The 27,065-nt window shown below is 52.9% G+C and overlaps 7 protein-coding genes across 7 annotated transcripts; 3 read left to right on the top strand and 4 right to left on the bottom strand.

The window, feature by feature from the left end:
- Positions 1-5,519: 5,519 nt before the first annotated feature.
- Positions 5,520-7,709, bottom strand: ACO1O0_001592 (P-loop containing nucleoside triphosphate hydrolase protein; the record flags this gene model as incomplete). The annotated part of the gene is made up of 2 exons (XM_083191075.1): positions 5,520-7,279; positions 7,340-7,709. The coding sequence occupies 2 exons, from the start codon at positions 7,707-7,709 to the stop codon at positions 5,520-5,522; spliced, it is 2,130 nt and encodes a 709-aa protein (XP_083052289.1).
- A 1,461-nt stretch (positions 7,710-9,170) lies between these two features.
- Positions 9,171-11,216, bottom strand: ACO1O0_001591 (acyclic terpene utilization AtuA family protein; the record flags this gene model as incomplete). The annotated part of the gene is made up of 4 exons (XM_083191074.1): positions 9,171-9,986; positions 10,039-10,603; positions 10,661-11,039; positions 11,102-11,216. 4 exons carry the CDS (start codon positions 11,214-11,216, stop codon positions 9,171-9,173), a joined length of 1,875 nt encoding a protein of 624 aa, XP_083052288.1.
- An 812-nt stretch (positions 11,217-12,028) lies between these two features.
- On the bottom strand, positions 12,029-14,394 carry AOX1 (GMC oxidoreductase-domain-containing protein; the record flags this gene model as incomplete). Its single annotated transcript, XM_083191073.1, has 10 exons — positions 12,029-12,662; positions 12,727-12,949; positions 12,999-13,163; positions 13,216-13,334; positions 13,397-13,533; positions 13,591-13,717; positions 13,776-13,823; positions 13,876-13,994; positions 14,044-14,269; positions 14,318-14,394. 10 exons carry the CDS (start codon positions 14,392-14,394, stop codon positions 12,029-12,031), a joined length of 1,875 nt encoding a protein of 624 aa, XP_083052287.1.
- A 1,861-nt stretch (positions 14,395-16,255) lies between these two features.
- On the top strand, positions 16,256-16,948 carry ACO1O0_001589 (CE1 family esterase; the record flags this gene model as incomplete). The annotated part of the gene is made up of 1 exon (XM_083191072.1): positions 16,256-16,948. One exon carries the CDS (start codon positions 16,256-16,258, stop codon positions 16,946-16,948), a length of 693 nt encoding a protein of 230 aa, XP_083052286.1.
- Positions 16,949-17,977: 1,029 nt separating this feature from the next.
- Positions 17,978-19,993, bottom strand: ACO1O0_001588 (ferric reductase like transmembrane component-domain-containing protein; the record flags this gene model as incomplete). Its single annotated transcript, XM_083191071.1, has 1 exon — positions 17,978-19,993. The coding sequence occupies one exon, from the start codon at positions 19,991-19,993 to the stop codon at positions 17,978-17,980; it is 2,016 nt and encodes a 671-aa protein (XP_083052285.1).
- Positions 19,994-20,654: 661 nt separating this feature from the next.
- Positions 20,655-21,264, top strand: CTR3_1 (Ctr copper transporter family-domain-containing protein; the record flags this gene model as incomplete). The annotated part of the gene is made up of 2 exons (XM_083191070.1): positions 20,655-20,708; positions 20,767-21,264. The coding sequence occupies 2 exons, from the start codon at positions 20,655-20,657 to the stop codon at positions 21,262-21,264; spliced, it is 552 nt and encodes a 183-aa protein (XP_083052284.1).
- A 3,471-nt stretch (positions 21,265-24,735) lies between these two features.
- Positions 24,736-26,348, top strand: ACO1O0_001586 (uncharacterized protein; the record flags this gene model as incomplete). The annotated part of the gene is made up of 3 exons (XM_083191069.1): positions 24,736-24,803; positions 25,154-25,840; positions 25,913-26,348. The coding sequence occupies 3 exons, from the start codon at positions 24,736-24,738 to the stop codon at positions 26,346-26,348; spliced, it is 1,191 nt and encodes a 396-aa protein (XP_083052283.1).
- Between the last annotated feature and the right edge of the window lie 717 nt (positions 26,349-27,065).

Raw genomic sequence — 27,065 nt, 5'->3', positions numbered from 1 at the left:
AACCCAGCAATCGAACAACAACAGCGTGTGATAAAGACGAGCCGCGATTCCGAGCAGTGGCTTCCATCGTCAACCTCGGCCTGAGTATGCTGGAGACCGAGGAAGGACAAGCTAATCTCACCAAGATTGGAAACGCTTTGATCAAATCTCACAGAACCAATGGTAAAAGATATATATATGAAGGCAATCCCGGGCAAATGGCAGGGTGGGTCGGCTGGTTCTTGACTAAACTACGAAGCAGTTTCGTCCCTATCGTACTCACCAACCATATTGGCGGAGAAGGAGCCTTGGATAGAACAGACTGGGCAGCTGGTGGGCTTAAGATGGCTGACTGGAAGCCATACGAAGCTGGGACTTTGAATCTCAAAAAGACGGTGAGAAAAACTCCCTGACAATGACTGAGGACCAAGTTTTGCAGAGATTTCAAATGCGATGTCAGCTGGCCAGGTCTAATGATTGTATCTATAGATGGTTAGCAACATGGTTTCGGCCGATTACTTGGCTTACCGCAACAACAAAGATAATACGATTGCTCACGAGTCGATTATGTTCCTCATGGCAATCACCGTGGCCCACGAACTTGTCCATTTATTCGTTGGCCTCTTGACTGGATACATAGAGCCAACAACACCTCCTGATGTTACTTATATAGCAGAGCATTATAACAAACAGCTCGAAGATGGAACATTCGCCGGAGAGTCAGGTAGGGCTTGGGAAAGCCTTATGTTTGGAGGAACGGTTGAGGTATATGAGGATGAAGACCACAGTCTGGGTTTCCGACAGTCCGGTGCTATGTATCTTATCGACCCACAGAGATATGGTCGTCAAATTGACCATGAATGTGTTAGAATGATCTTGAGGTTTGCCTATGGTATGTCTATTAACCCCTAGTTGCTTTTCGTATGTTCCTCTATTTCCATTTTCCTCGCTTCTCTTATTCTCCTCCTTCACAGTTTACTGAAGAGTTCCTTTTCTATCCCCGCTAACAAGCTATTCTTTGGTTCTTACCATTAAATCTAACCTTGAATAGACTTCAAGTCTCCACTGCAAACTGAGGGAGAAGGTATTGAATACACCGACATGGAATATAATTTAGCCACTATGGATGACCTTTTCGCCGAGATGCCCGCCGCACCTCGCACTCCTCCAAAAGCAACAGCGAACCGAAGAGATCGAAGTCGACAGCCTAAATCCACCAGCAAGCCTAAACATGGGCCAAAAAGATATCGACAACAGCCTCGAACTGTCCCGAAATCTAAATTACAATTCTATCGGGCAACGATTCCCCACATGATTTCCGACGCACGATTCAAAAATATACGAAAAATCCCGGCACAGGGACGCCATTTATTTGCTGATATTAAGAAGGATTGAAGTTCACTTGTTAAATTAAGTAATATAGGTTACTTAGATGTATTAAACAGGCATATAAGAATACGCTACGTAAGGATAAGTCTATATGAATTTAGTTTATTATCGATATATTCACCTCTAATATATTGGTGACGTAAACTATATAAGGGACGGAGGACCTTAGTTGGCTGCGTGGATGACGCACCTTTCGACAATGGATACCAGGACTCAGATGTGGTCTGTCTTAGTATGCGCTGGTCTCCGCTACGACTGAGCAGTCCTGAGTGTCTGCGCGCTGAGTCCTCTGAGGCATGACCGGTTAGTCTTAGTCCACGCGGGAGATCTAGAGAATAGTTGAGTAGATGGACTTTGGTAGGTGGTGACTTGCGGTGCGTGGAACGGTAGTGGGGGGAACATCCATCTCCGCTACGACAATCTTTTGACCGACAGAGCTGGTGGTGCAGAGGACACGGCGCACGCACTGGACCCGGGGTCCAACCAGGCCTCGTCTGGCATACGCAGCAGCACAGTCCTTGGTCTGTGAGCCAGTAGATAGGCATTATTGGCGCTATATAAAGCGTGTGTCGCACTTTTCGCGCGCCTTTTTCGAAGGAGCTCAATATGCATACACACAATATAGCTCCCTGCATTATACGGACATCTTTGGCTGACACATGCCGCCCTGAGCCGCACAAGGCTGGGGACTTGACCAAAGAAGATGCGTACATTTATTCCAATAATAAATCACTGTTCGGCCCGTAAATCCGTACATATGCATATTTCCTATGTACTCGTAGCCTTACCTACCTAAGTACTCCGTATAGTAGGTACGGAAGGCTATAGCAGCATCGCAAGGCCATAGCAGCATCACAAAGTCATAGTATATACCTTCGCATTGATTAAGCTACTCGCACATGTTGGTTCAACCTGTGTATTAATTAGCTGAAATATATTATTCTCGCATGGCATTTACAATAAGGCTATGGGTTGTGTTTGGGTGTGTGTATCCCTACGGGCTAATTGACCTTAACAGCAAACGGCAGCAAGGGAAAATCCTCTGCCAGCCTGATTGCCACTACAACGCAACCTTTCGGTTGCCCCTTTTTCAGCCTTGTTAATATTTATTACATCTTTGAAGTATATGCCAAATATATGGTAATCTTGTTATAAATCGTCAGAGCCATACCGTGCATTTCCTTCCTCCCTTCCTATGTCCCGTTATCAACTTAGCAGTGCTAGCACGCTATCAAAAGTTGGAAAATGGCCCGACGCAAACCAGATTTGAATAAACCTCTTCCTCGAATACAAGGAGCAGGGTATGAGTTAGTGCTTTTGTCCAGGTCCCAGAGATGTTGCAAAACACGACTGATAGAATGAACAGGCTGCAGACATTGACTGGTAGTTACCATAATACTGCGGCGCCAGCGAATATTTCCACTCGGCCGCCCATCAGGGGGTATCCACTTCATCGATACTACAAGCGATCCATTGTCTTGATTGTGGCACCTATCGCCGTCACAGTTTACTATATCTGGATCTGGCGTGTTTTTCTGACGAGGGATACGAATGGTCTCAAATATTCGCAACTGAAGGAGCTCTGGATCTTCTACTCGTGGTTCGTCATTGGCGTTTTTGGCCTCAACCTGTCCAAGTATGGCCTAGTGGGTATTGAGGCGGCCATGCTTCATGAGCCTTTCTGGCAAGTTGACAATACCATGGTCCTGCTCATGCATAGCGGAAGTACCTGGAGCGGTCCAACCGGATGGATGAAATGCGTCAAGATGCTGCTGCGAAGGAAACGAATAACGCAGCGCTTATGGTTTGCTCTGGCGTTTATCAGCATCTTACCTTTTGCTGCCATGCCTCTGTCTGGATTGACGATGGAACTCGCCGACGGCTACATAAAAACCCAAGATCATCCCGAGGTGCTCGGCCGCAATTTGGAGAACTTTTGGGATCGACCGGACAAGAACAACAACGCTGCTCAGTGGCTATCAGGCATGGTACCGAAGGTTCCGGGACTCGGTATCGCATATACGCCACCTTATATTCGTCGCGACCAGTGGAGCTTCTTGAAAGACCTGCCTAATGCTTTCCCTGACGCGAAGGAACCGAACGAAGCGGGAATTGCAGAGATCTTTCTTGGCCCACAAGCTTCAGCGCCGGTGGCTGGTGAAGCATGGGGGTTGCTTTTTGGGATGAACTGCTCAGTTGTGGAGACGGAATCTGAGTTGACTATCCTAAACAAGAAGCACGCCCGCCATGTAGGTTACATCGGTGATCCCTCCCCACCAGATGGATCTACTATAGATTATTACAGCACAACTGTGCCAGAAGACTCGGAGGATATAATCACCGTTTTCAACAGCTCCCGGCTCTCTACCCCGGAGAACCTGTGGGCTTACGCGGAGATCGGGATATCCGACTCGTCTAAGCTAATGTTAAAACCCGGCCATTCTAGCCCCTTAAACCAAGAACGTGGTCCAAAGCAGAATATCTTGGAATATGTTCTGTGGCAAGTACAGATTGCGCCACTCTATGACGCTGGAGGCGAATTCGACGACACCGTCGACACCCCCATCACTGGGTTGGGCCACATCTTGGAGGAGAACAATGGAACTTTCTCCGTGAACAAAACATTGCGTCCAAGTTGGTCCCCAGCAACTTCCTTTGCAAACGTCGACAATCTCGGCAACGCGCAGACAACCGAGGGCGGGGCCCTTAACATAGTATCAACCGGCATTCGTTCATTATCTCCCCCCATCGGAGTCCGCTGTGTAAGAAAGTCTGCTTTCGGAAAGGCTGACATTGACGGGCAAACCTTCACCTCGTTCAACAGAGAACCTTTTAATGAGACATCATTTGGCGACGCAGCGGCAAACATCCTCCTCGCTCCACTCACCAACCTCCTCAAATCCACCAACGCTCCCGCACCAACGAGGGACGGCATCCTAGCCCACTATCCAAATTTTGTCCAGGCAAAAACTCTCCTTAGGGCAGTCCTGCGTGCCCATGCCGTTGACGCCCTGCAGCTCATGTACGATGGCATCGACAACTTTGACGCTGCATATAAGAGTCTAGACTTGACGTCCTCAGAGGCGGGCAAGGTCCTTGAGCGCGGGGTTGTGCCTCCTGTCGTGGTTGCTACCCTATTTCTCATCTGGGCCATAACCTGCATTTTTCTCGGCTGTACCTACGGGTTCCGCAGGCGTTGGGCTGACACTCTCGATGGATATACTTTCCTTCGATTTGGCGCCGACTTTTCTAGTGATATATGCGGCAAGGCCGAATTCTCTTGTGTGAAATCGTTTGATCGATGCGAGACGTTGCGGAGATTGCCTGGCTTGGTGGGCGATTCCCAGGTGAAGATGGATATTGGGCATATCACCATCGTGCGCAGTGGGAACGTAGCGAGGAAGGATAAGTTATATATCTGAACTCAGCAACCGGAGGGGTAAGAGATAACAGAGAGAGGCGTTGGAGATGCGAATTCGACGGGGCTCCGTGGTATCCAAGTCTTCCCGGCATATATTTCTCTCCGTTGAAAGGAACATCGTTGGGAAGATAAACCTTATCAACTTGCGGTCGAATTACGCACATCTCTTAGATCCGTTCCCCAGATCTGGTGGGCTGAGTGGAAGTGTTCAGGGACAGCGGTTGGTTGCAATTATCTCGCGAAGTGTCGGCGGCATGTCCCAAATCGCCCTCGCTGGCTTTTGCCTGGTGTAGCAGGACTCTATTATCCTACGGATAGCTGTGGTGGCATTGGAGAGCGAAGATGGAATAGAAGGATCTGAAAAGTGAAAGGTGATAATTTTAGTGTATTTGTGGATAACCTGCTTTAGTAGTTCTTGGCCTTGTTGAATTTCTGATACAAATATGGATGCAATTTCAGGATTCCCGTGGCGATCTGTATCATATGTACTCATGAGATGCATGATGGCGCTTTTTCTGTGCTGGCAGATTTTCCAAGTCGCCTGTGAATGGGCCAAAATAATTTCTCCTGGCAAGTTTCATCTTTGTTGACTTAAGGAATAGCATCCTTAGAGTTCGTTATGCTCTGAATGTCGAAGCCAACATTGATGTCCAAGTATTTTGAAGTATAAAATGGTATTTGTCATTATCTATGTTTCTATTGAATCCCACGAGTCCCTTCATGTATCTGCTTACAACGAGTGGCCCTCCACCTTGAGCACCTTTCGTATATGCTCATACTTGAGCTTCTCCTCCTTCTGGCACGCCAGCAGATTCGACATCTTGAGCACATTCTTGATCTGCCGCCCATTCAGATCCAGCCCGCTCAGCAGGCCAACCTCCTCCTCCGTCAGCTCATGCGCCGCGGCACCCGCAGCGCCCCCGTTGCGGCTCACGGTCCTGTCCAGGAAGCCCCTCCAGACGGCCGCGCGTGCCTCGCCGTCCAGGGGAGGGTACTCGAGCGACAGGTGGATGCGGCTCTGGAAGGCCGGGTCCATGCTGCTGACGCGGTTGGTCGTCAGGAACAGGCACCCCTCGTAGTACTCGAGCAGGCGCAGGAAGATGCCGACGATGCGGTTGCGCTCCATTTCGTGGGCGGTGCGCTCCTCGAGGAACACGTCGCACTCGTCCAGCAGCAGCACCGCGTTCCAGTTGGCCACCATGCTCAGGATCCGGCCGAGGTTTTCCTCCACCTCGTGGGCTTTGGAACCCAGGTCGCCGGCGCTCATAATGTACAGCGGCACGCGCATCTCCTCGGCCACGGACTCGGCTGTCAGGGTCTTGCCGATGCCGGGCCCGCCGGAGAGCAGCATGATGATGCCCTTGCCCTTGCCGGAGATGATGTCGTCGAATACGTTCTTGTACTTGACCTGGCTCTGGGCAAACGCTAGAATGAGGTCCTTCTGATCCGCGGGCAGGACGAGAGAGTCGAAGGCGCGGTCGTCGAATGTGATTTCGTGAATGCTGTCGATAAAGAACTCCATCCACCGCTTGTTCTTGAGAGAGTAGCCGCGCACAATGGGGCCGGCCATGAGAGCCTGATCCTCTGTCAGGGGTGCAGGCTTGCCATCTTCGACGAGATCGACGTCGCTGTCGTTGCTGTTGTTGGAGGCGTTGCTGTCAACGCTTCCCCTTCGCGACCGGGGTGTCTTGTCGTACCGGGTGATGGAGCTCAGATATACCACGTTTTCCGGGTTGCACTTTTCCCAGTTTGCCCCGTCGATGACGATCCGCGACTCGACCGTCTCCATGCGCGTCTTGTCCTTGTTGACCTCCGGGTGGTACAGAGCCGTCCCGCTGTAGGCCTTGTAGTGGAAGCCTGCGAAGCTCTCAAACACGCGACCGCGGGCCCGCAGGAGAGCCTTGATAGCTTCAGGGTTGACGTGATACTCGATGGGGTAGCAGGGCAGCTCGTTGAAGGGTTTCACGCCAAGATACTGGGGCACCTGCTGGGGGATGTCGGTCCAACCCATGATAGTGCCGTCCCAGTCCACGCCCTCGCATCCCATGGCGTATACGTAACCGCACTGTGTCTTTGTGTAGTGTCCCTGGTCGAAGCGCACGGCGACTGGCTTGCCATGCCTGGAGCCGAGGACGATGCAGCCGGGCGGGAAAAGCATCCAGGCATGCTCCCAGGCGACGACCTTGTTTTCAAAGTAGTCCTGGCGCAGGCGGATGAGGTCGCCGAGCTCGGCCTTCATGATGTTGTAGAGTAGATCGACGTGTTGGCGGGTTAGGTCGTCGTGCTCGGGGTCATCCTTGGCTGCGGTAAATGCGTCCCAGCGATGGACGAAGCACTCAAAGGGGGCGGAGAAGGTCAGACGCGAGACCTTGGTGACGATACCAGGGTAACCGTCTAGGACATTTGCGAGGACGCGCTTGAGATAGGGGGACTGGATGATGAGACTGTCGATGACGAGGTTCCTGCTGGAATCGCCCTCCTTGGGTTTCTCTAGGGGGAAGTTAGCATCATCCCACTCAAAATAGGCTGGGGGATTTGGGGTTGACATACTCTTCCGAACCAGCACGGCATACTTCTGTGTCTCTTCATTCTCGGCAGCCTCCTCCAGGCCATCGGGGGGGTTCTCGGACCACGACTTGTTGCCCTGCTCGTCGTACTTGGCGTACAGGTCCTTACTCTCAGAGATGGAGCCAACCATGACCTTTGCTTTCTCTTCCTTCTTCTCTTCCTCGTCTTCGTTCTCAGACTCTTCGACTGTGTCGATGCCCGACTTCTCATCCTTCTTCTCATCTGCCGAGTCAGATGTGTCAGTCGCAGGACTCTCCTCCTTGTTCCCATCTGTCGACCCCGGGGCCGAGACAACAACCACGTCGGACATCTTGTCGCCGGTGATCTTGCTGGGCTCCGTTGTGTCGGCCATGGTGGAGGTTCCCGGTATCAATGATGTGGGAAGTATGATGAGAGAGGAGAAGAGGTGGGCCAGAGGTCCTCGTTGACCAGACGAGTGATGGAGGAATGGATTGAAAGTGGGTGAGAAGAGGCCAATCTTATAGAAAATGCGTGAATAGGCTGCTCACATCAGCGCCATGCTATTGACACCATGGGCTCTCGTGTACGAGTATGTCAGACACAAGTGGAGCAAACTACGTGGACAGACATAGGCCAGAACAGGCTGCGGCAGGCTGATGCCCAGGCCCCCACAGCCAGTTACTCATCGGCCAGCTCAACGTAGAGCTCAGATCCACATGTTCCAATAATAATTCGGCTGTTCATGTCTTGGTACATCTAATAGGCTGTCTCAGGGCTGGGAGTTGAGACTTTACGCAGTACATATCCTAGGCAACCACAAGGCAGAAGCCCCCTCTCCACCAAGATCAACCATCCTGGACACCTGCGCCCCAGCATCAATTCAGCTTGCAAAAAGTGGGTTCAAGTGTTTGTTCCGCATACTGCCTCATTGGTCCAATGAGCGTTGCCGTAAGAGTCATTGGCCGGACCTGAAGCAGTCTAGTACCGTGGCTCAGGCTGGGGTATTCTATCGCCTCAACGAAGAAACAAAACAACGATCCCCACAGGCTGCATGTGCCGAAAGGCGCCAATATGAAGCCGCTAAAGCACTACGACCGGGACCAGCAGCTATGAAACTCAAACAAGGGCCCTCCATCCGCGGATGAATTTGAGCATTGAATTATACTGTTATACTAGTTGAACACTGTGTTGTAGCTACTACAAGTTGTAGTTTGGCATCATTCTCCAGGTCAATACGCCCCATCTTGCCTCTTATTAGCCTCTTATTAGTAGGCACAAGGCGGATCAATTTGCACCGTCGTCACTGATGATGTATCCCGAATCCAAAATGCAGATATGCCCTAATAATAACCTTTGCTTCCTGGTAGTCCTTGGGGCTGTAGATGTTGAGTTCCAAGGACATCATAAAGTCGCACAAGTTGCCATAGTTGGCATCGATCTAAGAGAGCTGTAGTTCAGTGAAGTAGTCGTCAGCTCGATGCGCATGCGGATGGTCGAGATGCCATTCCTCAGCCCCAAGTCCTATCGAACCGCATCAGGGCCTCGTACCTGGTAATAAGAACTTCAATCAACTGGGTCATTAATTCTTCTTATATCCTGTGTTTTTCTTTGCTCTGAACTCCTGCATAATCAAACATTTATGGATGCCATGTTCGGAACCACAAGGATCATGTTCTGTGCAAACAAACATTGACCCCTACCTTACTCACTCATCTTGGTCAGTTTCAGTCTACAATTACATTAACATAACATCCGCTGTAAATTTTATCTATAACATCATCTTTGATCTCTATTTCTATCATCACACCTCCCAACTGCTCTCGTGACCCATCCATCCAATTGGTCGGGTGAATCAGATCTTGCCCCTGGCCAAGAACTGATCCGGTATATCTACCCACTTGGACCTCAGGTACTCGCACATGTTCTTACCTAGGGCATCCAGGGATGAGGTCGAGTTGAAGCCCCGATCCAGGTGATCGCGGACGAGGAAATGCACCGTGCGGATGTTTGGCATCTCGAAACGGTCGACTCCATGGCCTAGATACTCCTTCCCGAGGAGCTTGATCAGCTTCTCCGTCGTCAACAGGCTTCGCAGCCAATCCCACTCATCATCATGGCGGACAAAGAGGCCAACATTGGCGTCGGAAGCCTTGTCACCGGAGCGGCCCATGACAACCCAACCTAGGGGACCGCGAGTGGTAGATCCAAAGCTGGCTAGTTGAACAGGGGAGGCTGTCTCGTACGACCGCTGGTTCTTGGTATAGGGCTGAGTCTCAGCCGGCGACGGGATGTCAATGATCTCGCCGCTCCACTCGAGGAACGTCCGCTGGCGCACCACGCTCTGGGGGATAATCGACACCCAGTACTCAAAGATGGGCTTCCCCGACGCCTGCCTGCTGTCGGGGACGATGCTGGCTCCCGGGGCCGACTGCAGGAAGTTCTGCATGCACCAGCGCGTGAAGGAGTCGGCGCCGCCCAGACTGGCCCAGCTGCCCAACCCCAGGATCGACGGGTCCTTGGTCTGCACAAAGATGCGGAAGTCGACCGTCGCCGAGTCCTGCGTCTCCGGGTCCTCGGCCGCCGAGCCGACGAGGTGGAATTTGAGCTTAGAGAACTTGTGGATGTGGTTACGCATGGCGTACCGGATCTGCTTCTCGGTCCATTCCGCCTATCCTCGTTGTTAGCCAACCGTGACACGACGAAGATGCAGACAAGCTCACCTTCTTCTGAATGTCTAATCCCACAAACAGGTAGTGGAACTCGGCCTGGTAGCCGCCGGGAGCTGTGATGCCAACCTTGGTCGTAGCCGGCGGCAGCGCGCCTTTGACGCCCGTCATGCGCACTTCATTCTTGCCAACCTGGTCGAAGCGAATGCCCTCGATGCTGGCCGTCACATCCGAGTTGTAGTACAGAGGACCCTGGATCTCGTACACCAGCTGCGAGGTAAGCGTGCCGACACTCATCTCGCCACCCGTGCCGTTCTCCTCCTTGCTGAAGACGGCATCTCCAGTGCTCTCAATTGCCGCAACAGGGTAGCCCAGGTTCTCGCAGCCGTCAAAGAGATCTTTGAAGCCGGAGTAGTAGCCCCCCGTCGCATATGTTGAGCACTCGATCAGGTGTCCTGCAATCAGAGAACCCGCGAGGGCATCGAGGTCGCTGGGCTTCCAGTTGTGCCACCAGGCAGCGGCTCCAACAGCGGGCGAGGCGTCGGCCACACGGCCGCAGATGACGATGTCTGCCCCCGCACGCAGGGCCTCGGCAATGCCCATGGCTCCGAGATAGCACCTAGATAACTGGGCGTTGGCCGTTGTTTTGGAGCGTGTTTTGTGGATGAGGACTTACTGCGCACATAGGGGCTCGTGGCCCCAGTCATCTAGGTCCTTGCCCGTGTCAATGCTCTTGAATTTCTCGCCCTGCTTCCGCAGCTCGTTCATCTGCTCCGTCACATCATCACCCTCAACCCAGGCTACCTTGAGGTCCAGGCCCTGTCTCGTCACCTCCTCCTTGACAGTCTTGGCCAGTTGTCCAGGGGCGCTGGCACCGGCATTGACTGCAACTTTGACGCCGTTTTGCTGAATACACGGCAGTGCCGGTCCTAGACTCCCCATAAAAGACGGATCAAATAGTTCCTTGATGGCTGCTTTCGGGTCCGTCGCGGCGACCTCCTTGTTGTGGATCTTGCTGGATCCATGGATGGCCATGGTGCACTCTGACATCCAATCTGGCGAACAATCACCGGTGTTAGCGCTGCGCAAAATTGATTTCTCTCTTGCAAATACTTACCACCGATGATGACATCGACCTGGCCACTCTTTGCCAGATCGTGAATTGCCCGTTGTCGGTCGGCGAAGCCACCGGAGGCTCCGGCGACCCGGACGGGTCTCTTTGCGGCAGGCATGGTGATGAAATTTCAGGATCAGTAGGGTATACCTCTACCTGTGTGAGTCCAGACAATACTCTTTTTTAGCAGGGGAAATGATGTCCAACCCCTTTTATAAGTTCCAGCAGAGGGGACTTGGGCCATCATCCGTGTGAGACTATCCCCACTTGGAATAACCATCCTGTGACCTGCACCGGGTAACGGAACCCGTCGACCAGCAAGATGGCTTCCGATCAAACTGCGGCTTTTGTCAGCACAGCCGAGGATCTGGGCATGGAAATTAAGCTGTCTGAACATTTTGGCACATATTTATTGAGCTATTTCTCACCAAAAACTACCCACGGAAAACGGGAATCAAGACAGTGTGCCTCCGCAAGCCCGTCTAAGAGATGTGGCTACCACCCTACAGCTATGCCATGATGATTCATCGTGGTCAAACACCATCACCATATTTCTAATTGATCTGATTTCATGGGCATTGTGAATTGAGTAATTCATTATAAGGGAACTATCAATATTATCATGATCCAAAACTACTACTCAATCTGTTGACGTTACAGGTTGACAGTATCCAAAGAAACAAAGTACACACGAGTGATCCATGATCTCACTACATACGGAGCAACTCAAAGACGATGAGTAAGGACAAACTCTCCAGGTGCATGGTAAGTGGGAACCTTCATATCCAAGGCCTTTCCAGAATAGCCCAAGTCCTCAGCGACCAGGACGGCGGCCTTCTCTCCGATGAGCAGCGCAGTGGAATACCTGTGAGACATCCATGTTAATTATCAAACTCCCTTTTCAAATCTTCGTTTGTTCGAGTTGGGCACTTACGTGTTGCAGCCGACATTGTCCGGGCAGATACTTAGATCCGCCACCTTGAGGCCCTTCACGCCGTGGACATTCAGACGCTCATCCAGCACGCCGTGCTTGACGATGCTGTTGCCCTCCTTGGGCGCCATGGAGCACGTCCCCAGGGAGTGCCAGGTGGTCTCAACATGGCGTTTGACCCACTCCTCGATGGCCTTGATATCCTCGGTCGAGTACTCGAGCTCGTTGCGCACGTCGGCGCGGTTATTCGACATGGTCGACGCGACATTGGCCTTCTTGTCGGCTTCGCCCAGCGGCTGCGTCCAGCTGCCGTGCTGGATCCCCGCCGTGAGGTTCCCGGGCAGCGCGTACTCGTTGGTCGTCTTGAGGTCCAGGTCACGCGCTTTGGCAGGCGAGTCGTAGCTGAAGAAGGGGTGCATGTTGGCCACCTCGCCCGCGTAGGCGTCCATGCGCCGAGCCGTCTCACGCGACTTGATGTAACCCCAGACCATGGGCACCATGTCACGCTCGTCGTTCATGAAGCCCGCGTCGAAATCAGGTGCCGCGTAGGGATCGGCTGACTTGATGTGCGTGTAGCCGCGCGAGAAGGGATACTCCAGGAAGTGGAACATGGTGAAGAACTTGCCAGGGGGCCTTGGCGAAAGATAATAGTCAGCATCGGGAAGGGTGTCAGTTTGCAATGGTCAAGGGCACTCACATGAGCATGTGGTCGCCGAACCATCCCGCAATGACCGAGTAGTGCATCACGGGCTTGTCAGGCTTCTTCTCAAAGTACGACTTCCAGCCGTCCTTGAAGTGAGGAGTCGGCCACTTCTCAAACTCCTTAAGCTCCTCAGGGGTGGGACGGATTTTGACACCGGCGTCGATGCCGTTGGTAGCCAGAGGCCCAGTTCCCTTCAGGTTCCACTCCTCAAAGACGCCTGTGCGAGTGAGCTTGGGAGTTTTAGTCTATAGGACCGTGTTACTTACGCTTCTGAGTCTCGGGATCGCCGCGAACAAAGTCGTCAAAGCTATCGGTGCCAGGCTTGGCGCGAAACACGGAGAAGGTCAAGTAGTGGTCTTGGAAATTGAGACCAACGCCTGGAAGGTCGACAATGGGCTTAACGCCGACGGCCCTCAGCTTCTTGGGGTCACCTGGGATTGATTGTTAGATCATAATCACTGCTATAGTTCAGGTCTCACTTACCAATGCCAGATCGTTGCAGGATCAAGGGAGACGATAGAGTCCCACCAGAGACGACAATTTGCTTTCGGGCTCTGAAAGTGCGGCCCTTGATCTCTCTAGGATCTAGTGGCTTGGTTGGACTGCGTTGCACGTCTTAGTACTATTGCTATTGCAAGGCATTGGCAGAGAAATTTAGACCTACATTGTGCGCACCGCAACAGCCCGCCCATTCTCAATAATGACCTTGTCGACTTTCGTGTTGCAGGCCAGATAGAGATTCGAGTGCTTGGAGCGCGTGGCGTGGATGTAGGCATGGGCACTGTCACTGCGACGGCCAGTCTGATCATGGTCAGCCAAATACAAACGCAAAGATGGGGGGTTTGTAGTGCTGCGCACGTCGCGATTGATCCATTTGAGCCAATGCTCGGCTCCGTGGCCTGTGGTGAGATCCTGCAAGTCATCCACGGTGGGGATGCCCTGAGTCTCGGCGGCTCGAAGGAAGTCCTCCTTGATGGGGTATGTGCTGGAGATGTAAGAAATTGATCTTTCCAAGATACATCTTAGGGGTTGAGGTGACGTACTGGTTGCCAAAAGACACCTTGATGGGACCCTCGAAGCCGTGAATGTCTCTGTATAGATATAAGAAAGACGATCTGTTCCATTTTATCTATACCTACATACCTGTTGTGGGAGGCCCTCTGGTACGTCTCGTGCTTTCTCATCAAGGGGAGCAGCTCTTCAGTCGTCCAGCCCTTGGCCTGGAAATCGTCGTAGTCGGACGCAGACGCTCGGGTGTACATCTTTGACGAGTCAATTGGGAGTTTGCAGTTGTCACTGGGATCCACTAACCATGAAGTTGATGGAAGAGCCTCCGCCGAGGATGTTGGCGCAAGGCACGATTGCCTTTCTTCCCGCGAGCCATGGGGAAGGCTTGGACTCGTAGAAGGTCGCCGTCTTGGAGTCCAGCTTCATGTTTCTTGGGTAGATACCCGGGCGGAAAACCCATGGGTTGTTGAGGTTGTTTTCGCCGCCTTCAATTAGAAGCACCTGGAGCTTGTGGTCCAAGTTGGCCAACCTGGGCAACGTTAGCGAGGTTGACCAGAATGGGCCATGGGCGACTCACCGTCCAGCCACAACGCATCCCGCACTCCCTCCACCGCACACGATGATATCAAACTCGTCAGGAATTGTTCCGCTCATGATGGTCCTCAAGCTACTGGTAGGTGTAGATAGGTACCTAGCTTCTCGTGCTCATGCGGGTACAGAGCACAGATGCAGAGAAGGTTGGATTCTCCAAAACCACCACCTGCTCACCTTGACGTCTAGACATGTTTAAGTATACGAATTAGATTCATTTCTTAGCGAGACTTCTCCGAACCTCCGATCAATTGGCGCCCATACCCCTCACTCATGATACACATCCATCCACTACATCAGACCATTGATGTTCTGTAGCACCCCAAACTGGTTACGCGATTGGATACCTACATGCCCATTGCTGGGGAAGAGGCAACCTATTCGTGATGCTTTGGTCCGAGTGGGTGTGTAGTAATGCACGACCCCTCATGAAGCAGTGCTCTCTGCTCTTCATCAACGGTTGGGGGATCGTCAATTCAGGCAGAATATGTATCGAGGATATTGATTCCGAGGCGGAAGAATCTGAGACAGTCTCTAAGTAAAGAACGCAAGCCGATCGAAGTTCAAGAACCTTAATCTAGGATAGACCTGGAGCTAGGCAACTTACCCGAGGTTGATGTTACTCTGATGCTCTCCCCTTTTGCTAGCCCACTTGGCGGATATAGAGTAAGACAACCAACAAGACGGGAATAACCGCTCGGGTTGGTGGAACACCCGAGGGTCCCATTTCGTATTCTAACCGGGGAACCAGGCAGCGTCTAAATGTGACAGCCGTTGCATCTAGAATGGGATATCATGCACCCCGCAACGCCGTAACGCGGGGAACCCACCACCTTAAATGCCAGACCTGCATCTTCACCAGACAGGGACGAGGTCTTGATGCTATTTCCACGTCATGCTATGTGGATGCTCCAGCCAACAATTGTTCAGACCTAACGCCCTGATTGACTCAGGACCTATCAAATAATGAGGCAGTGCATACCGACGCACTTGTCAGCACAATGTCAGCAGGACCGGTCTGACCTGTCGGTCCTGTATCTGGCTGTATCGAGAAAGTGGCTGGGTGCGGACGGATAAGGATTTCCCTCCAGTGACCAGGATCCTCTGCACGGCATGAGACGGTTGTCTGTGAGTGTGGGCCAAGAGGTAAGTTGTTCTGCGTCGATGACTAGTAGGGATGCAATCAATTTTGAGTGGTATTGACGAACCCCAGGGACAATAACTCAACTATGAGGGCCAGGTTGTATGGAGAGTGTACGCGATATGTACTGACTCTATGAAATTCTTTGTGTATCTGCGATGGCTTATCGAAGTTTCCAGACCCTTTCATGATGCTGCGATAAGTTCTATTATAAACTGCATTTTTGGGTGAACTATAGGTTGTTGATTGAAAGACACCCACTTGATCCCCAAATCATCATATAGGTAAGTCATCGGCGGTGTCTTAAGTCTATTTGCATGTGGTTTACGATACCTCTGCTGGAACATATGTACTTCTTAGTAAATGCTTCGAGGTCTCTCTCACTGCAGGGATATGACCTAGGTATACGCCAATCCCGGCTATTAATGACATTCGGACTTCAAATGCAGTCTATTTTGTTTTGGCAGATAATTTTTATATTTATAACCATCAATATCTAGAGTTCATATTCTCTTTTACACTTTTAATTTATACTAAGCGTACCGATCACATGGCCAAGGAGTGTCATTCTTGGTAGGCACGAGGAGCATCATAAAACTTGCCTTGTTTGGCAAGTCACGAGCTGAATCCTTCAACTGACATGTGGACGTGGGCAGAAATAATTGGGGGACGCCACGAACTCTGACCAAAACCTAACCCAGAAATCATCAAGAGCATCGCACAAGGGATAAAATCCCAGATCTGGCACGCAGCCCGGTAGAACCTCGACGGCACTGCTCCAACATGAAGTCACTAGCGCTCTCAACACTCCTCCTTGCGGCTGTCGCCGCTTCCGAAGTCGCACAGTACACCGGTGGCGATACCACGGGCTGCGGGAAGAGACACATCCTCAAAGGCGTCACCGAGTACCGCAAGCTCAAGTCGGGAGGCATGGACCGGACATACGGCATCCACATCCCCCTCTGGTACGACAAGCACCACGCGTACCCAACCATCCTGGGGTTCCACGGCTCCTCGAGCATCGGGTTCTTCTTCCAGGCCGACACGCGGCTCAACGAGCCCCGGTTCACACGCGACAAGATCATGGTCTACCCTGACGGGCTGGGCGGCGCCTGGGCCGGCGCAAACTACTCCGAGGCCAGCGTCGCGCAGGACCTCCAGTTCGTCTGGGACCTGCTGGCCGATGTACGGCATAACTACTGCATCGACAGCGCGCGCATCTACGCTACGGGACTGTCTATGGGCGGTGGGTTTGTCGACACCATTGCATGCAATGATACCGTCGGGGGCGAGTTCGCGGCATTCGCGCCAGCCGCGGGGGCCTTTTACACGAATAATGACTTCAACTACCCCAGCTGCAAGCCCGCTAGAGTGCCCACTCCGATTCTCGAGTTCCACGGCGGCGAAGATGCCAGTGTCAAGTATGAGGGCGGACAAGGAGAGGGCGGATCCCAGCCTTCTATCCCGCGTTGGTGAGTCTGTCGAGGGCTGCAGTCAAGAGGCGAGGGAACGAGTGGGAGATGCTAACATCAGTGGGGCGTCAGGCTATCTCGGTGGGTATACCGCAATGAATGCGAGGAACCACACAAGCGGCAAGATTTGTTCGATGGTGACGCCCATCACCTCGGCTGGACGTGCCAGGGCCAAGAGGGCGCTGTGCAGCACTACAAGACCGACGACCAGAGTATGAGCCCATGTTCCATGCTTCACTGTGCCTGGCCGGAGACTAACGAGATGAATTAAGAGCACAATTGGCCTTCGACTGAGATCAACTTCTCGCAGCTGGCGTCCGGAGACGGGCCGACTCATCTCCAAGCTAGCGCCATCATCCAAGATTTCTTTATGAATTTCACCCGCCCGGCCGAGTGACCATCTTAGATTCAAGGTACGAAGTAGGCAGGCATCTATAAGTAGGTAGATGGGGTACAGGCAAAATTCCCCATATGGATAATAAAGAGTAGTACGGATACTGTTCGTATATTAGAAAATTACTATTCGTATATTAAGGTCTTTAATTCCACCCCGCCCTTTTCCCTCTATTATACCACCTGTAAAATACTAGTAATAATACGCGAGAGAACGTATAATAGCTAACGATTACTCCGTACTCCGGCTTATTGAGGTAATGGAAATATCTGATAGCAAAGGCGCCGACCCTTTTAGGCCCTTGATGTTACCTGTGTCTCTGCCTCTATGCGCTGCCTCTGTCTCTGGTTATAAGTGCTGATTTCAATGCCTACCTATGCTACGTACTTGGTTATTATCTCGAGGTATGGGCCGCTATGATGAAAAAAGATAGCTACTGCTCTTTAATGCCGCTAGGTATTGTTAAACTCCCTACACTAGGTATAAAGAATCTACGGGAAGTAGGGCTAAAACTGGGTCTTAATATGCGAATACTAATTTTCCAATGTACAAATAGTACTACTTATAACAAATGCCAGAATAAACATAAAAATACTCGCTTGCTGTCTAAAAATCACTGAGATGCTATATACAATAGTGTCACCACTCTAAACGGTCGTCACACATTAGCCGCACATCGAAACGCTCCTCGCCAGTCCAGACCTTGGAACCCGAGTTGCACGATGCGACAATAGTCCGGAGATCACTAATCATGCCCCCCGGCCCACTCGCAAACACTGTGGTAGGCCCGCACGTTGTGGCGTCAACAAAGTCGTGGACCAGCTTGTTCAGGTCCGGATGGCGTTCCACATCGATGACACCGCCGCCTATCCTGCGAACAGGGACCTCGCTGCCGCAGTTGCATCCCTCTTCCACTGATGATGATGAGGACGAGTTGACCTCTCTTGCGGCGGTATCCTTCCCCTCCTTGTCCTTCTTGGACCCATCCGACTCCACCCCACTAACGGAAGGGGTCCCACTGGTGACATCGCGCGTCGCAAATAGCCGGATCTTGAGGTTTAGCGCCTGCTGGACCTTGTGCAGCATGTCGAGCTCCTCCTGTACCCACTCGGTGTTGTTGGCGTGCCGCATTGCCCAGATGAGCTCCACACGGCGGTTGGGGCTGATGGCTTGGCGGGCAAGCTCGAGAAGGACGGGAAGCACGTAGGTGATGCCCGTGCCGCCGGCGACGCAGATGATGTTGGTGCTGGGAGTGACGTCGAGCATGCTCTCCTCGCCATAAGGTCCCGTCAGGATAACCGGGGTGCTCACTGCACCAGTGGGCTTATCCGCGGCCGAAAGCTTCTTGTTGGCCAGTTCAGCGAGTTTCTTGGTCTCGCCGCCTTTGGCGCGGAGGAGGTAGCTGTGCTTGACCTTGCCCTTTTGGACAATAGGGGCATTGAGGGGCGTGAATGGATGGGATTGCCAGATGCTGCACTCGGTGAAGCAAAGGTAGAAGTGGTTGCCGATGGCCCAGGCGTCCTGGTCGTTCTCGAGCTCGAGACGGAGTACGTCGCCGCGCTCTGCATCGGGGAAGACAGAGATGACAGCAGGTGCCGGCCGGAATCCCATGTTACCGGACGGCAGGCGGGTATAATGCAGGAAGGCCGTTCGAACGAGGCGGGCCCCCCGATCCAGAAACCAGAAGATGAGAGACGGGAGAAGGAAGCACTTGAGATGCTCCCAGTGGCCCCAGCAAGCCCCAATATAGACCATGGCGAGGACGTAGTGAAGTTTGCGAAAGGTCTCGTAACCAGTCAAGCGGATACCCCACGGGGTGCTGAGCACGAAGATGAGGGTCAAGAGTATCATGGCGACGAGGCCCCAGATCATGTAGGTCTGCGTGATCCACTCGATGCTGACCGTGGGCTGCGGCTGGTAGAGGCGAATCTCGATGACGCACCAGCCGATGGTGTGGAGGGCGCTCTGGACAAAGATGAGGTACCCGAGCCAGCGGTGGAGGAAGTTGAAGCTCTGGTAGGGAACGCCCAAGAGCAGGGAGAGAATGGACTCGCGGCTGCTGAGCATGACGGAGAGCGGCGTGAGGGCATAGGCGAGGACACCGACACGGTCAGACCAGGCGCCCAAGCTGGTGCGAGTGTTGTGGACACCAGGCATGTCGGCCACGGGGGTGACCCAAGTGTTGTAAGTGATGCCCACAAAGGACCAGATGGCCAGATAGCCAGTCAGGGCAGCCAGGACGAGGACCTGGAAGCGCGTGGTGCGGCCGAAGATAGGTCGGGCGGCGTCGGGAAGGAGAAAACGCCTCGTGAGAGCAGCGAGGGAGTGTCGGGCCTTGCGCAGGCCACCAGGACGAGCGTGGATGGGCGTCTGCTTCTCGTTGTCGAGGATGATGGAGGTCGACACCGAGTCGGGGCGGCCGACATGGCGGAGGAGGGCCCAGGCAAAGATGATACCGCCGAGTGTCAACCAAAGGATGCCCGTGTAGACCATGCCGATATCGTGAGAGTCGTAGACGACGTCGAGATACTCGCACGAGCCTGGATCGTTGGTGCAGGGGATGACGCGGTCGGCGTAGCCCCAGTGAGGTTCCAGCGATTGGGCGCCATCGTGGTCCTGGATGTGGCGGGCGACGTGGCCGATGGAGGAGGACATGGCGATGGAGGATTGGTGATGGGACTCGTGGCCGCTGGTGCCGTCGACGATCAACCAGATGGCGCTGAGGATAGGAGGGTTCTCGGTATTGTTCCTGAAGCCATGATGGGCAGACGTGTCTCGGTCTTCGTATTTAGGCCGTCCGTCGACTTCGCAGGCTCCGTCCGAGATACCGGATTCGGCGCCGTCATTGTGCGCAAAGCAGCGCAATCAGCGCATTCCGGGGCAGTTGAGCAAGAATGAGCAAGTTTCCCAGGGTTCGTTGAGGCCAAGGCTGACGATAATTCGCGACTCCTGCGGCTAATTGTGGGGGTCAGTGTCAGAACGTCTCCACTGCCTGCCACTGGGGGCAAGTGCAGTGAGTCGCCGCTCCCCTAAAACACCAAGGCATCCTGCTCTTCATTATCACGAAACACCCTCAATTGCGCGCAGAATCCCGCGCTCCTCACGCCATTTGTGATCTCATTTCATAGCCAGTACCTGCTTGAAGACGTCAAGACTGTTAAATTTATTATCTTAATTGTCGCCCACAATTGTTCCTCTAGCAGCTTTTGAGCAGCATCTGAGCGCACCTCTTCCAAAACCGCCATTACCACCAATCGCCAGCATCACCGCCAACATCACCGCCACCTGCTGAGCATCACAATATTTGCCCGCCACCATGGATCACGGCTCCGGCTCGATGGGAGACGAAGGCCCGGCGTGCAAAGTTTCTGTAGGCATCCCTCTTATCCTCCCTTCAACTCGTCTTCTCACCCTCTAACCTCTTCCAGATGCTGTGGAACTGGGACACGACTGATGCCTGCTTCCTCTCCTCCTCATGGCATATCAAGAACCGGGGCATGATGGCCGCCACGTGCATTGGTGTCGTCCTCCTTGCCATGCTCCTGGAGTTCTCCCGCCGGCTTGGAAAGGAGTACGATGCCTTCCTCACCCGTCAGTTCCAGCGCCAGGCCGTCGCCCACGGTCCCTCGCTAGCAGCAAAGGGCTGCGGAGGGTCGACAGAGCCGTTTCAGCCAAAAATCACATTCCGCGCATCCGTACTCCAACAGTTCATCCGGGCTGTCATCCACGCCGTCACTTTTGGCGCCGCTTACATTGTCATGTTGCTCGTCATGTACTTCAACGGCTTCATCTTTTTCTGCGTCGTCATCGGCGCTGGGCTGGGCAAATTCCTGTGCGATTGGCTGGTCGTCAAGGTCGACATTGAGAGCTTGCAGCTAGATAGGCCGCCCGCAGGAATCGACGAGACGACAATCTGCTGCGGCTGATTCGTAGTCGAGCGCTAGATAGATACAATTAATGTTTCATGATTTTTCACGACACGTTTTATGCCGTCTTTGAAAAGGTCCGGTCGCTTACCCTCCGCCTTGGCTGGCCTTGATAAAATGGTATTTCTCGTCCACTGCGGCTGCGTGTCATGTTATCCAGCATCGCCCCTAAACGTGGGGTGTGAGGCTTCATCAGGAAAAGTGCCCCCCGTGTTTCAGGCACGACATTTTCCTAGTCACCCCACAAGCCTGAACTTCCCAGCATTCCCGGTCGACCGCGCCCCTCCACTATCTCCGTGCCCTGGATAAGAATTCTACGACCCGAACCCAACGCACGTGGTCATTCTCCAGGGGCCAGATCCCACGGTGCGCTTCGCTGCTCAAACGCGTGGGGGACCCCTGATACCATCCTAATTAACATTTACGGGTACATGTGGTAGTCTTCGCTATGAATTGATGAGTCTTCGCTATGAATTGATGAGTCTTCGCTATGAATTGATGAGTCTTCGCTATGAATTGATGAGTCTTCGGTGGTAGATATGACCACGGCCTGCTCCCGAATTTAGAACACATCGAACCAACGACATCGTTAATACCGAAGAGTGATACCCTATTATATCCTAGTTGTCATCATGACCCGGATCGTTATAGTCCTCGTAGGATTCACCCCCCGCACGCACACCAAACGCCCATCACGAACAAGGTCAACATTATTGAGGACCTAATATTGAACACTGAAGCTGCAGTTCGGCAACTTTACAGGGCCTCAAGAAAACATCAAGTATCTATGCATTCGGTATCCAAACACCTAAATGAGAGGTAAGATGAAAAATTAAATCCACCGTAAACACCTAAACTATACGCTTATAGTTACCCAACTTTATCCCTTTACCGGCAGCTCCTCTGTCTCCACTTGGAGCCTCCACATCGGTCTCTTCACGCTCCTCGGTTTCGTTGCCATCGTCAGCGTCTTCCCCATCGCAGCTAGCTTTGCCGTCTTTACCCTACTCACCATCCCTACCATCGTCACCGTCTTCATCATCATTATCCGACTAAAACAATTCCCCTTACTCGGCACTGTGATGGCCACTAGTACTCCGGCGCAATATACCAAGTGTGGAACCACTCTAGGATAGACCAGAGGCTAACGCCATCTTCTCCAGAAGTGTGTCTCGCGATGGCAAGCACCACTAGCTCAGGCCAAGCTAATATCACGTTTTCTAGAGAGCTGCGTCAACCTGGGTAGGATGCTAGCACGAGTTCCCGCTTTGCCTGGCCACTTCCGAAGCCACGCTCAGTCGATAGGAGGTATTCCATATGGAATAACGTTGACCGTGCTCCCTACAGACTAGAACAGAGTATACTAAGTGAAGTATACCTCTGCGATGGAATCACCTAGCAATATGCATAATTAAACCGTCAAGAAACTTTCAGCGCCGAGAGTTTATGCCTCATAACGAGAGGACAATCTGGTTGTGTCTCCATTTGACAGCACGTTGGTGCATGAGTATACCGAAACTATCAATAACTGGGTAGAGCATACCAGGCCCACATGGGTAAATGCGTGATGGCACTGGACTTTAAAGCGGGTGCAAAAGTTGGCTCTCAGAGCTGTGCAGGGGTGTCCATTTCGGAGGACAGGGGCGGATTACCGCCGTTGATATTCGCCCCCATCAGGTAATAGCTGCAGGTAAGGAATGCAACATCCGCCTAACTCGTCACCGAATCCGTCACGTTTATGATACAAACCCCACGGGAGAGTGTAGCTTGGGACATCTGTCTCTACAAATTGGTGTAGGGAGCATCATAATGCTAAGGTGAATGGACGGGCCAGGGTAACACGTAGCACAACGGTGACTAGCAGTACTATAGTACTCTTAATATTAGGGGCCGGGGGGCAATTGAAGCTCGTACGAATGCGTACACAAGAGTGGCCACTATGGGGCGACTGTGCCATTATTACAGGGGAGGCCGCTCACTTGAAGAATCGAGCCGATTTGAGTCTACGGCCACAGATATTACTCCTCCAGTGATAGTTTGCTACATGGAGGACGGCGACTTTGGGAGTTTGGGTCACTGGGTGTGAAGCATGCAGTTGACCCCCGAGCGGCGGAGCCTTCCTAAACCTTGCCCTCCGAGCGCCCTTGCATGGCTCTTAGGTGTTTATACCCCTGCACACGTCAGTTTCTTGACTGTTCGGGCATCGAGACCTTTTCGATCTGGAGGCGAGACCGATAGCTTGCTGCAGTATTGGTTTTTGCCAAGGCCACCCGAGGGCGGTGGTCTTCCGTTGGTCATGACGGTGGCGGATGCAAGAAGTACTTTCACCAACAACGAGGTTTAATACCTCACTGTACAAGATCATGGTATATAGCTGTAGTACGAGAGGATCGTCAATACAGATAACAGATAACAGAGTTACTACACCATGACCAGCCCATAAGAGATCTGCCGGTATTATCATGATGCACCCCAGACGGTGGCCGTCGCCTTGCTAGCGGTGAGCTAGGCCGGCAATTTGACTGGGCGTGGGTCTGAGTTTATATGGTCTCTCTGGTATCCGTACTCCGTAGTCTCGACGGGGTTTTAGGACCCCGCCGGGCTCAGGAAGACATGTGCCAAATCAAACCAGGCACACAGTCCAGGACCCTCTCCTTGTAAGCTCTATGACTGGTCACTGGAAGGTCCCGACTGGACCGAGGTAGCAGCGAGATCCACCGCCGGTGCCGGCCCCACTATACCGGAGGAGGTTTCTGCTTTGGGAGGTCAAGGCCGCGTCGCAAGTCGTCAACGGCTCTCTCGTACCTGCTTCTTCGTTTCCCTTCCTGGAAGCTCACTGTGGGCGGGCCCTAGCAGCAGCCCTGGCGAGGTAGTAGTCCAAGACGTGTGCCACCATCAATAATGTATGGCCCGGGTCTAACGTTTAAAGTGTCGCCTCAGAGGAGTCACGGCACGTCTCGACTGGGACGACAGGACCTCATCCTAGTCGCAGCCTGCGCGGTGCGGCTGTGAATACTAGCCTGTTACGTGAATCAACCGCGCATGGCGTCAAACTTTGCATCGCCCGTGACGCTCTGGACGCCGTCCCCAAGTAGCGCCATCGAAGAATGGACACCACCAATGCCTAATTCGACCACCACAACGCCCACAAGTCCCGGAATGAGGGGCTGGGTGGGCAGCTGAGAATAAGCGGCAGACGAACCCCTGATCGTCTTTGCTGATCGAGCGGAGCCGATGTTCTCTGGAGCCCTGTCTGGTTCCAATACCCCGGGTCCAGCTTGTTCACCCTTTGTCCGGTGCATCCACAAACATCCACAGCCATGCGCCGTACTTAACCCCTGGTAAACCCCTACCACGTGCGTCTTCAACTGATGTCTCTTTCGAGTGAAGGTCCCGGAGTCTTGCATCTTCACTCTGACAGAAGCCGAGGACAGCCTCGCGTCTGGCATGCGAGGCCATTCTCCCGTCACAATGAGGTCGTATCTGGGCGCTTTCCTGCTCCTCCTCGTCGCCGTACCAGCCTCAGTCTTGGGCCAGAAGTCTGTTGCAGACGCCCTTGCTTCTTTTCCAGACTGCGCAGTAAGTAACATACACATGGCTTTACCCCCGATGAGGCTCCCACGTGCCGTCTCCGAGATCGATGCAGCACAACACACATCTAGACGTGTATCATGCTGACAGGGGATCTTACCTACATCAGCAAACATGCGTCGTTGAGGGGCTACAGACCAAAATCTGCTCTCCCTCGGATCAAACCTGCATCTGCACAAATGAAGAGTTCCAGCAAGGTGTCACAGCCTGCGTGATGACTTCATGCACAGCAGTTTACGACAGATTACGTATGCAGACCATCTTGGACTGCCTCACACCTCAACGTGGCTAACCACAGCCGAAACACAGTTGCCAAGAATGCCACCCTCACCAACTGCGGTGCCCCCGTGAGGGACCGCTCTCAGAAGCTCGTCATCGTCTCCAACACCATGGCCGTCATTTCCGCCCTGTTCGTCATTATACGCTTCGGCTACAAGATCTTCGTCATCAAAACAGACATGGGCCTCGACGACTGGATTATTCTCGTGGCCATCATATCCGCCGTGCCCAGCGCCTACATCACCGCCAACTGCACGACGGTCAACGGCCTGGGAAAGGACATCTGGACTCTGGCGCCCGAGCAAATCACCAATGCCATCATGTACTTCTACGTCTTGGCCGTCATGTACTTTGCCCAGACGGCCCTCGTCAAGCTCTCCATCACCGCCTTCTACATGCGCATCTTCCCCTCCCGCAGCACGCAACGCTTGCTCTGGGGAACCTTTGTGCTTACCGTCCTCTGGGGCTTCACCTACGTCATCACGGCCATCTTCCAGTGCACCCCCGTCAAGTACTTCTGGACGCAGTGGGACGGGGTGCACGAGGGCCACTGCCTCGACGCCAACGGCATCGCGTGGTCCAACGCCGCCATCAACATCGCCCTCGACCTCTGGGCCCTGGCTATCCCACTGTGGGAGCTGCGGTCCTTGCAGTTGCACTGGAAGAAGAAGGTTGGCGTGGCGCTCATGTTTTGCGTCGGCACCTTGTGAGTTATTTCCCTTAGCTGAAACGCACCCCTTCTCCTGGCTATCATGATGGCTAATCACCCCCGGTTCAGTGTCACGGTCGTGAGCATTCTGCGTTTGCAGTCCCTCGTCGCCTTTGGCTCCAAGTCCAACAGGACATGGGACTTCTGGAATGTATCCCTGTGGTCCACCGTGGAGATCTGCGTGGGCATCATCTGCGCGTGCCTCCCGACGGTGCGCCTCGTCCTCGTCAAGATATTCCCCATGCTGGCCGGCTCGACGCACCGCCTCACGGGCTCCTACTACCAGCGCTACGGGACGGGAGGCCGGTCCGGCACGGCGGGGGCCCGGGGGGTGCATACGGCGAATACCATTGTCACCGTGGACCGGCCGGCGTCGACGATCGACTCGGAGGCGCACGCGGGAGGCATTGTGTTCCACAAGAGCTACAATGTGCAGTACAGTGATAATGACGAGAGCAGCCTGGTGCCGATGAGCGATCTGAGCAAATCAGACGACAGGCGCTGAGCCATGTAGCATCAATGTTTTTTTTATGGGCCGGGAAAACCGAGGAATGAATATTATTACTTAATCTCTAACTAACGCTGTGCTGTTTTTTTGGAAGCCGGACATGTGATGGCACTTTTTCCTCTCGTCCGAAAACTCCGCTGATGTCTCGCCGTTGAACGTGGCGCAGTGCATGTGTGGAGAACTTAACAGACGCGGTGCGGCCGGTTAGTTCCACCGATCTGCTCTGATATTCTTCATTCCATGCAATATGCAGGGATGGGCAGATCACAGCATGCATGAGCAAGAGGTTCATCCGAACTTTGCCACAAGCTGCGTGGACAGTCACGTTTATGGATACGAGAGGCGAGGGGGCGAGTTGTAGTCCTACCCTATATCTAAGTTCAACGCGGCCCCAAACTAGCCTCTAGTAGTAATTGAGACGCAGACGGGGCGAATCCGTAAACACCTAATGCTATACTAGGTGCTAAACAACTCAAGGAGGTTTTATGTTATTTAATAAAATTTATGTGCTTTGGGTGTTGTTGGGTGACATGTGAGTTAGGATCATAGAAAGATATGTCAAAACCAGTTATTACAATGTACCAATATCCAAGCACGGAAATCGGAGAATTGAAGGGGGACTACAATCTGCTACAAATAAAGCTCATTTCATAAAATCAAGCCAAGATATATTTTCCAATACAAGTTATATCCTAGTCTATTTGCCGTGTGGTG

Source organism: Amphichorda felina, assembly GCF_050947745.1.
Source record: "Amphichorda felina strain 45539 chromosome Unknown scaffold_2, whole genome shotgun sequence".
In the NCBI taxonomy this organism is placed as follows: Eukaryota; Fungi; Ascomycota; class Sordariomycetes; order Hypocreales; family Bionectriaceae; genus Amphichorda; species Amphichorda felina.
This window is presented reverse-complemented; position numbering and strand designations above follow the sequence as displayed.